At 39.2% G+C, this 11,878-nt stretch overlaps 1 protein-coding gene across 1 annotated transcript in view; it reads left to right on the top strand.

Annotated features, from left to right (window-relative positions):
* The first annotated feature begins 297 nt into the window (after positions 1–297).
* The window catches only part of klhl4 (kelch-like family member 4), a 38,007-nt gene continuing 26,426 nt past the window's right edge, over positions 298–11,878 (top strand). The window contains exons 1-2 of the mRNA XM_037675530.1: positions 298–758; positions 2,181–2,239. Of these exons, the coding sequence (XP_037531458.1) occupies positions 298–758; positions 2,181–2,239 (520 nt within the window). The remainder of the gene's footprint in view (positions 759–2,180; positions 2,240–11,878) is intronic.

Genomic DNA, 11,878 nt, shown 5'->3' with positions numbered 1-11,878 from the left:
CAGCTCCAGCAGCAAACAGAAACAGCAGCAGCTCAGGAGGGAAGGAGAGAAAGAGACAGATGAGGAGGGAGAGTTGGAGGGAGGCTTAGGAACAAAAGCTGCAGAGAGCTGCTTTATTTCTCCGCTGAAAAGAACAACGAAGGTGTAATACAAGGAGGAGGCGGTAGTCATGATAGTAGTGAGACAATAACGGAGGAGAGGAGGTGCATTGTTAGTCAGAGCTCTTCTCTTCTCTGCTCTCCATGTTCTTTGGGACTCAACACACCACTGCCTTTGTCTCTCCAAACCCAGAAGAGGATGTCCGTGTCAGGAAAGAAGGAGTTTGACGTGAAACAGATCCTCAGGCTCCGCTGGCGATGGTTCAGCCATTCATCCCAAGGTTCTGCCGGTGGTGGAGGGGGTGGCGGCAGCGGTGTGGGAGGCTACATCCAGCAGGATGGCCTGGACCACAGAGGGACCCCTGTCCAGGGACGGCTGAAGAGCCACTCAAGAGAACGAGGCTTCGGGGGATTGAGGAAGACCAACAGCCCTGTTCACAGTGTCATGCCACCAACGCCTGGGCCAACACAGGTCTACGTCAGGACGGGTCATCAGTCGTGGCATCACCTGCCGAACACCATCCAAGGCCTGCAGGTGAACGAGGAGTCTCCAAAGAGCATCTCCTCTCCCAGTTCTGCAAGGAAAGAGGAAACGAACTCTGGCCAGAAAGATGTGAACAGCAGTACAGAGGAACCTGCAGAGGTGGATGCCAGAGACAGGTATGACTTAAGAGCTAATTAAGGAGAAAAAAGTGTCTCTTTTTAGTAAATGGTTAATAATAATAAAAAATAATCAGACTTTTCCATACTATTTAAGGAACTTGCATTTCTTTTCAATTTCAACGTAACTGTGCATCTGTTAATAATAATAAAAAAACAATCTAATGGAAAAGCTGGCTCCAGATGCAGCATCAAGTAATTAAAATGAAACATATATGTCTATTAAAACACTAAGTAACATAATCGATAAATCAATTCATAGCTCATTCAGCTGAAACCCAAGACCTATACATCTGCTACTTTTAACTTATAGTTTCAGTGCTGTCCTATGTGAAGAGTCTAAAAACAGCTTTCAAAATGCAGTGTGAATGCTGCATTCTGAACAACTTTGATAAAATTTGCTAAAGGAGCTAAAACAGAATTCTCAAAGCAACAAAAAAATAAAAGTGCAACATGAGCCAAAAGCTAAAAGAAGTAGAACACTGGCTAAAAGCAAAAGGGAACAAAGCTCTAGCTAAAACCAAAACTGTGCAAGATGCAAAACATTTGCTAAAAGGTAAAAGTTCATAGTAGAATACTAGTACAAAGTAATCAGCTAGCAAGAGTTTTGTTGAAAGCAAATAATAATAATAAAAGAAAATGCTAACTAAAAATATTAAGTTAGGTCAAAGATAAAATTAACAATAGATTAACTAAAGTAGCAGAAGTTTAGCTACAAACCAAAAGTAGTGAAAGGCAAGCAAAAAATAAAGATTACAAGAGTTGTGTTTCTAGTTCAAAGTAGCAATAAGTTGGTTATAAGCTAAAAGGAAAAAAAAGGCAAGCTAAGCCATAATAAAAAAGGTAAAGTAGCAAAAGAGTAGCTGAAAGCTAAAGGTAGCCAAAGCTTGTTAAAAGTATTAAATGCTAGGTAAATGCTGAATGTAGCAAAAATTGACTAAAAGCTAAAAATTGCAAAGACTGGCTGAAAGCTATTAGCAGCAAAAGCTTAGCTAAAAGTAGATAAAATGCTAGCTAGAAGCTAAAAGTAGCAAAATTGTTGGTAAAAGCTAAAAGTACCAAAAGGCTAACTAAAAACTAAAAGAAAAGGCATAACAAAAAGAGCAAGTTTGCTGAAGCTGACTCCAAAAGGAACAATTATTTGAAGGAACCGAAGAGATTTAAATGAATTTCTGAGTAAAATATTTGTAAATAAAGTAAAATATTTTAAATGAAGTTAAATTATTTGAAAAAAAAGTTACAAATGACTAAAGTAATTAATAAGGAAGCATCTCCTGAATGAATTGAACATTTTGAATATGAGAATGACTAAAAATGCACAAAGTATGCAGATGTAGTTATTTGCAAGCAACATGTGGGGAAATAAAAACAGATCAGGAAAAGCAAAGTGCACACAGGTATCATGTTGCATGTTTCACTCAGGCCCCTCTGCTGCCTTCGTGGCTCACCTGGGGACAGCTCCATCCCATCCTCCACAGCATGTATGGCAGGATAAACCAATAACACGTCTCTTTAATTATTCATTGAACTAAAAGCCGGGGCCTTTGCTTCTTTCTTCTCTTCTGTTCTGCGGCGCAGATCACGCTCTGATTGCACCTTTGATTCCTCTGTTTAGTTTTCACACGAGTGCATTTTCCCATGTAATGAAAAGTGGAAGAATCACTAAATCACATAACGCGTCTCGGATCTATAAACAGCCGCACAAGTTAAATCACATGCATTATCCAGTGAGCCTGTTTATGAGCTAAAGGCTATCACAGCTAGTGAATCGCACAGAATCCAAATCTGCTCGTAAATCCTTACGCTAAACCAATTTTCCAGGGATAAATCCCATTTTCTGCCTCTCTCTCTGTGTTGCAGTTCCCACTCTGTTTTCCTTGTCGGTCTACATCTTGTTCCAGGTAGTAAACAGGTTTGAGATGTCAGTCTGTTTGTGTGTTTGCGTCTGGCAGGAGACTAAAAGCACATCACATGATAGATGAAAAGACCAGCTCTCCTTTTATCTCACGTCTGTGACATTCTGATGCGATTGATCCTTAAGCTTCACTGATTCCCGAGCGCTTTTTTGTTTCATGCACCTGGCGATGAAAAGAACAATGCAGGTAAACCTGTCCCCTTTGTTTTATAGAGAGCTCGCGGTGTGTTACCAAACACCCAGCCTAGTCCCTACCCACACACTGCAAAACGTGTCGGTGTGGATTGAATGAATGCCACAGGCAGTGGATGGTTGGTGCTCCCTGAACTGAGCATGAATTATTCTGAGCTGAGATACGGCTTTAGAGTCAACTCCACGTTCGGATCTTCCTCGTGTCGGCATAATTGGCAGATTTTCATGTTTTGGAGCTCCTGTGTGTGAAACGTGCATGCATAAAAGATGTGCCTCAGAGTGAAAATGTGTAGCTCTCTGGCTCTCAGGATCCTTGAGTTCATGTTAGCCATGTAAAAAATAATAATAAAAAAGCCCATCCAGCAGTTTTTGACAATGATACTAAATTATTGAAAGAGTTCTGCTCTGCTGGATCATAAATATATCATATAGTCTCCACTTTGCGTCTGTTAATTTATGCTTTTAATAATGTTGGGTTATCTGAACGTGTTTTTACTCTTCAGACTTTTAACAGTTTGATCAAAACATTAGCTTTTACATTTTAAATCCTACCCTTTAGCATTGCTAATGCTATCATGCCATGAAACTAAAAAGCATTTCAGCTCCTCTGTCATCCCCCAGCATACTTGCCTTTATCTGTTAGCAAAATATCTCCTGAACCAGCAGACTGATTATTATGACACTCTCAGAAAGAATTAATTGAATATACTTCTACAACATAATAGTGTTTGCAGACAACCCGATTCAAGATGGCCCCTACAGATCATCATCTTGATCAATCATAAAAATAGCTATAATTCAGTCAGATTCACAGATATTTGGCTCAGACATTAGCATGGAAGAAGCTAAAATTCATCCCCAACACATACTCTGAGTACAAACTGTTGTACAAGATTTTAATATAATTTTTTTTTTAATTAACTGTTGGAGTAAATCCTAAATGTCTGTTAGCAATATATCACATGAACAACTGAATTGATTTTAATTAAACTCTCTGAAAGAAATTGGTATATATACTTCTAGATCTGATTCACTTTTGACGGCAATTTGATTAAAGATGGTTGCCACAGCTAATTGACTTTGGCAAACTTAACACTGGCCATAGCTCAGTCAGTTTTACAGATATTAAGGTAAAGTTTGGTGTGGTAGTAGTTGAGAGTCATCCCTAAGACACACTCTGAAAACCAATACATTTCACATTATCTTTATTTTAAATTTAAGCACACAAATTTGCTGCTAATGCGCATCTCCTCAATAAAACTTGTTTCATTTCACGTGAAGCTTTTATTGTGTAAAAATGCATAAATACACTTTTATAAAGCATTCCAAACCACAAAAAGAAGAAAATAAAAAACATTAAATATGAATATAAAATAAAAATCCTATTTCTCATTATCCCCCAGCATTCTAGCTGTCTGTTGCATAATTAGACTCATGGCCGATGGAAATAAAGCTGCTCAGTGACGGGAACTTCATCTGTGGATGTTTAGTCTGAAACGGACCAGTGGTTGTGTGACACATTACGTCTGACACGTTCATCTGTCGCTAAGCAGGATGTCACTGAGATATGTACATTTATTTACCTCACCAGCTGGGTGGCCCGATTACGTCGCACACCATGAATCCCTGACACCTAATTTGTCACAATCTCTCAGGCTGAATCTAGGATTTCATTCTGGCGGTTGTGAAAAATACAAAAGTTTTGCATGTCGTTGAAAAATGCGTCTTTTTATGCTGTGTGTGTGTGTGTGGACCCCTCTACGAGCTTCATACACACACTGTTTTCAGCCATCTCATCAGGTACGTCAAGTACGTCAATTTGTTTAAATTAACGTGGGTTTCTCGCTCCTTACATTAATATTTCACGTTGCTGTCAAACTGAATTAACGAGCAGTATCGATAAAAACAGCTCAGCGTTTGTGGCTGTACCTTTTAAAAGAATGTAGGATAAAATACACGCAACGATTGGATTTAATGGAAGATTTTTATTCCTGCTCCCAGCTGAACAGCGAAAGGGCGCTAATGCTTTTGCCTGTGTCTGTGTGATTAACCGAACAACTTTTAGAGTCAATGAGATTCAAGATGGCTGCCACCGCCTCTGACCTTAGAAAACACAATAATGATTACAGTTCAGTCAGTTTTACTGATATTGAACTATTTGATATGATAGTAGCTGAAAGTTATTCCCAATACAAAATCTACGTGCCACTCGTTGCCCAAGATCATTGCTTAAAACTTTATTATTAACTGGCTGAGTCAACACTGTTTGTCTGTTAACAAAATATTTTGTGAATACCCAAATAAATTTGAATGTAACTCATGGATATATGTCTACTTTTAAAATGATCTCAGTTCAAGATGGCCGCTACAGCAAATCGGCATTAGACAACACAACAATGGTTAAAACTTAATAAGTTTTAGAGATCAAAGTTCATGCTCACTAATCCAGGTAAAAAAATCCAACCAAGTTCAGTCAGGTCATCTGGGCGGTTTCTGTTTTGTTGTTGTTGAGACGTTTCGTCCTTCATCCAAAGGACTTCATCAGTCCGAGGAGCCACAACAAACTCAGTTCCACAAGCAGCACACTCTTATAATGGACCAACCAGTTTGCTGGTGAAAAGATGGTTTCTGGGGCCCGCCCTCTCCCCTGTCGACTTCTCTGAGGCAGCCATACCAAAGTGGTTCAAAACATCAAGGCTCATGCTCAATAATGTAGGTAGGAAATCCAACAAAGTTCAGTTAAGTCATCTGGACGGTGTCTTTTTTTGGGTGTTGTTGAGGCATTTTGTCCTTCATCCAAAGGTTTTCAACAGTCTGAGGAGCCAAAACAAACTCAGTCCCACAAGCAGCACACTCGCATAGTGGGCCGACTAGTTTGCTGGTGAGTTCTTTGGATGAAGGACGAAACGTCTCAAAAAAAAAAAAAAGAAAGAAACCATCCAGATGACTTGACTTTGTTGGATTTTCTACATGGATTATTGAGCATGAACTTTGATGTTTTGAACCACTTTGGCATGGCTGCCTCAGAGAAGTCGACAGGGGAGAGGGCGGGCCCCAGAAATCATCTTTTCGCCAGCAAACTGGTTGGTCCATTATAAGAGTGTGCTGCTTGTGGAACTGAGTTTGTTGTGGCTCCTCAGACTGATGAAGTCCTTTGGATGAAGGACAAAATGTCTCAACAACAACAAAAAAGAAACCGTCCAGATGACCTGACAGAACTTTGTTCAGTTTTTAGAGATAATGAGCTCAAGTTTATTCTGGGAGTAGCTGAGAGTGACTCACAACACATACTTTGAGAATGACATCTTGCGATATCATGAGTGTGTTATTTTTGAGGTTGGACCAAAACGACTACAACTCCTTTATTTCTTAACATAAGATGAGCTTAGTCTAAATGTCTTCCATGAAAATCCATGCAAGTCTTTAACTTAAAGGTGTATTTAATAAGAACAAATCCTAACTTTATATTTTGAAACTTGTTTTCAATGAGACAAAAAAAGACTCCTCCTCACTTCAAAGTTCATGTTCAATAATCCAGGTTAAAAAAAAATCAACAAAGTTAAGCCAGGTCCTCTGGACGGTTTCTTTGTGTTGAAATGTTTCATCCTTTATCCAAAAGACTTCATCAGTCTGAGGATTCACAACAAATTCAGTCCCATAAGTAGCACACTCACAAAGTGGGCCACTTGCATGACTTTGCTTAGAGCTGTCATTTCTAACCCAAACCCAGAGCCCGGCCTCACCTGACCTGGATTCGGATTGGGCCGGGTCATAATAATGTGCTTAATCTGTGGGCTGGGTCGGTGTCGGACTTTTTATTGTGTCAGGGACACGCGCGGCCGATGACCCAAACAAGTGAGATCACAAAATATTGGACATGTCAGAGCAGGGTTCAATGCGAGCAGAAGCAGGGGAAGCATTTAATGCACTTTGAGGGCTCCTCAGCTCCGATCATCTGCCGCCTCAGCCGCACTCATTTGCCAACTGTTAATAATAATTGGTGGTATATGCAGTCAAAGCTTAATTAAAAATGTCGGGGGGGGGGGGGTATCGGGGTTGGACCTGTAATTGCTGTTAATTCATCAGATCGGGTGGCGTTCGGAGATGATGGCTACAGGGGTTGGTTCAGATTATTTGGACCCGAGTGCAACTCTTCTTTGGCTATGGCTGCCTCACAGGAGTCGACGGGGGAGAGAGCAGACTACAGTCATGTGAGTGTTCTACTTATGGGACTGAGTTTGTTGCAGCTCCTCGGACTGATGAAGTCCTTTGGATGAAGGTCGAAATGTTTCAGCACAAACAAACTATCCAGAGGACCTGACTTTTTCACCTGGATTATTGAGCCTGAACTTTGATGTTTTGAACCACTTTGGCCATGGCTGCCTAAGAGGAGTCGACAAGGGAGAGGGCGGACTCCAGAAACCATCTTATCACTCATCCTCAGCGTTTTGTGGGATGTAGCTGAGTTCTCAGAATAGCTGACCTGAAAACTGAATATAACTAAAAGTGTTTGTGCTCTTGGAATTATTTTCTCTTTAGGATATAATTTTAATTTAGATAACCTTCATCTTCCAGGTGACTTCAAAGTCTGTAGAAAACCAATGAACACATTGCCCTTCTGTGTGTCCCCTCTGTGCTTTGAGCTGTTATATAACACACTCTATATTTGTTGTATCCTTATGACTCTCATCCAAATAACCTCTTCCAAGTATCTGACACAGAATATACAACAGAAGTTAACCTGTGTGGAATAGAAACCCTGACCTCCCCTACATAAACACTAACACAGATTTGAGTCAGCAGGCTGTTAGTTTGAATGATATCTCAATTCCCTCTCCGCCGCTTTGGAAAAGAAATACCACCACCTCGACGCTTGTCAACAGCAGTAATTCAGACGTTTCCTGAACGCCTCACAACGCCATGAGGCTCAAATTGCTCCACGTGTGACAAGTTCATTGGACACGTTCTTAAGACGCTGTAAATTGCAAAGCTCACTTTATCTTACATTTGTCAGATGCGTTTTTCTTCGATTTTTGTAATTTTGTGAGCCAGTTTTCCTGCTAAGTCAGCATTTTGTGCACCAAAAGCCAACTACTGTAAAGCTTAAAAACGACGAACTGTGCTGAGAGGAAAAGGCGTCGCAGTAAATGTCGGACACATCCTCTAATATCTGTTCAAATTAAAATGGATCAGTTAGGGTCGTCTTTTTTTTTTTAACCCCACCATAAAGAGCTAATTTACAGAAGGTTATTTCCTGACTGTTTGCGGTAAATTTATTTGGGTACCACTTTACAGTAAGGCTCCCCTTATATAAATGGCTTATAAATAGTTTATAGATATGTTATTAATTCCTCTATAAACACTTTATAAATCAGTAATAACTGCTTATTATGCATTAATTAAGGGTGAGAAAGAGACAAAACTGACCAGTTTCTTGCCAAATCTGTTCACCTATATATTTCATCTAGAGTTGTTATATTAAACATTTCAGACTAAGTTATTACCTTGTGAGCACAATAAGCATTTGTAAACTTAATATTTTTAGGATATAATATTAGAGAGAGTGAATGGTTGTTTGTCTCGTTTGTCTCTATGTGGCCCTGTGATGGACTTGCGACCCGTCCAGGGTGTACCCCGCCCCTTGCACAGTGATTGCTGGACATGGGCACCAGCGACCCCCGTGACCCAAAATGGAATAAACGGGTAAAGATAATGGATGGATGGATGGATATAATATTAGTTGTAGATACTTATAATGCAGCAATAAAGCACAATGATGATTATCCGATCAGTCGTATCCGGCTTTCGGTCACTTTATGAATCTTCGAACTCCATGCCTCCCTGTCTTTCACCAATTTTTTCAATTCCGCAATTGGCATATTCATTGTTGTCGTTATTGTGTCGAGCCATCTCGTTCTTTGGCGGCCTTGTCTTCTTTTTCCACTGACTTTTCCAAGCATCATTGACGTTTCCAAAGAATTTGCACGCATCACGTGACCAAAATAAGAGAGCTGCTGTTTGGTGATATTGCCCAGTAAGGACATTGATGGTTTGACCCGGTCCAAAACTGTCTTGTTCGTCATCATAGCAGTCCAAGGTATTCTTAGCATTCTTCTCCAGCACCACAGTTCGAAAGCTTCGACTTTTCTTTTCTCTTCTTTCCTAAGCGTCCAACTTTCGCAGCCATACATCATTATGGGGAAGACAATTGCGTTGACTAGTCTTACTTTAGTTACAAGGTTAAAGAAATAGGTTTACAAATACTTATTGTGCTTACAAGGTAGTAACTTAGTCTGAAATGTTTAATATAACAACTCTAGATAAAATATATAGGTGGCAGATTTGGCTCACTATTTGGCAAGAAACTGGTCAGTTTTGTCTCTTTGTCACCCTTAATTATTGCTTAATAAGCAGTTGTTAATGTTTTATAAAGTATTTATAGAGAAATTAATAACATATCTATAAACACTTTATTAGCCATCTATAAGGGGAGCCTTACTGTAAAGTGGTAACTTTATTTGCAGCAGCCATTTTTATCAAAGGCACCTGATGCACATTACATGAAAATAGTCCAGAGGCAAGATTTAAACTGAAAATACAGCAGAATGACCACAACATATGACTGTTTCTTCACCAGCTACTGGTTCATATACAAATCCACGTAGTTTATCATAATATGATAGGAATTAAATATGAATAAATATTAATTTGTGAAAAAATGCAATGAAATTAAAATACTTCGAATAGACATTTATCATGAAATGAAACACAAGATTCAAATCTTCAACTTAAAATTAAAAAAATCTAGCGTTTCTTGAATTAATGCATGCCCCCCCCACAAGTTCATGTTATGATGAGAAATGGATTTATAGCCATTTTGGTGAAAAACACCAAACACAATCTCATGCAATATTGTGATATCTCATGAGATCTGTTTGTGCTTTGAGTATATATTGTAAACAGCTGTTTTAGTTAAATATTGTTAAGTTTGACTGTGTTATGGCTATTTTTGTGTTTGTTAAGGTCAGTTGGTTGTGGTGGCCATCTTCATTCAAATTAACTTTGAAAGTGAAGGAATTGTAAATGCGCCTACTTTTATTACTTTCTGAGAGTTTTATTGAAATCAGTCAAGTAATTTACGAGTTATTTTGCTAACAGACTTTTAGGGTTAACTCTACCAGTTAACGTCAAGGTTTTATGTAAAGTAATACCAAGAGTTGTGCTCAAAGTATGAGCTGGGGACTGTGCTCAACAACTACCACACAACTTTTAGCTCAACATCTGTAAAATTGTCTGTTTTTTTGTTGTTGGTGAATTTGGATTGTGTTGTTATGTTTTGCACCTTAGCAACATCTTCCACTTCAGCCAGTTAATATTTCACTTCATAAAGTTTTAATATTAAAACATTTTGGCTTTAAAATGAAAAAACATGTCTACTGGCATTGCAACATACAATACATCCAACATGCTGTAGGATCCACCATCATGTCCATATATTAATCTGTTTACTCAGTGAGATGAAATGTTAATAAATTACCAACGATCCAACAGTGATGACAGCCTCATCCTGTATGCAAGTTAACCAGCCAGCAGCTTTCTGCTAAGATCTGCACATTTTTTACTTACAAAATCTACCCCTCCACCCCCACACCCCCACACACACTTCCCAGCACACAGTCTTCCTGTCTCTGGGAAGACACTCATCGGAATAATGCATTCCCAAGCCTCTTACCCCGACCTTAACTACATTCTATGCTTGCAGTGCTTTTTTGGAAATTCATTGTTGCATGCCGCAGTTGCTGTCAGGGCCACTGCAAACCAGATATAAGGTCATATTTCATTTCAGCCAATAGCTGTGGCAATTTTTCATCTCATCCATTGATATGAAGGGCCCATATAACTGCACTTGAAGTCGTCTTGAGAGGAGGCGGTCTCGTATGCAGCCGGAAGCCCTCAGTCAGTGTCGAGCATGTGTGACGGTACACAACGAGCTAAAAAAACAGCAAAAAGAAAAGAAATCCAAGGTTTAGCATTCCTTGAATGAATGTGCACCATCAGCTGTTTTTCTGCACTGAGTTTGAATCCTTTCAGTCAATTCTTGCCAATGATAAATGATAAATGGACTGTGCTTATATAGCGCCTTTCTATCTTATCCAGACACTCAAAGCTCTTTACATTATAATCTGTGTCCTCATTTACCCATTCATACAGCACTCTACTAGATCTCTACAAAGATAATTGAACAAATCATTCTAAGGAGACTAATCAGTGCTTTATCACATTCATACACCGATGGGACACACATCGGAGGCAATGAGGGGTTCAGTGTCTTGCCCAGGGACATTTTGGCATGTGACCGCTGGTGGATTCGAACCCCCCCCAATTCTTGCATTGGAGGACGACTGCTCTAACCACTCAACCACAGCCGCCCCATATGATGTTATGCACGATCTCATTAGATGTCGTGAGATCTTTTATTACCATGAAATTTAGCCCACCATCTGTAAAATTTAGTCAGAGCCACTTTTGGCTGACTAATGTCAATTAGCCCCCCCCCCCCCCCCCCCCCCCCCCCAAAAAAAAAAAGTGCCCCCGGACATCAAAAATTCTCCCGCTCTTTCCACTTTTAAATCCAGCATAAAAGTCTCCTCTTTAAAAAGCATGTTCACTTTAACCTCCTTGTCACACTGCCTGTAATTAAGCTGTAATTCACGTATGTATATTTACATGTACATATACATGTGTATATATATATATACATACACACATTTATATGTGTTAATCATGAATGTAGTACCCCCTACCATCTTCTGCATGTGCATATTGTATTTTTTATAAATTTGTGTATTCTCCTTCTTTTTTGATTATTCAATTTTTTTTTCTGTATGATTAGAATATCTCCCTGGGATCAATAAATTATCTATCTATCTATCTATCTATCTATCTATCTATCTATCTATCTATCTATCTATCTATCTATCTATCTATCTATCTATCTATCTATCTATCTATC

This window comes from Nematolebias whitei, chromosome 4 (assembly GCF_014905685.2).
Source record: "Nematolebias whitei isolate Nwh7 chromosome 4, NemWhi1, whole genome shotgun sequence".
NCBI classification, from domain to species: Eukaryota; Metazoa; Chordata; class Actinopteri; order Cyprinodontiformes; family Rivulidae; genus Nematolebias; species Nematolebias whitei.
This window is presented reverse-complemented; position numbering and strand designations above follow the sequence as displayed.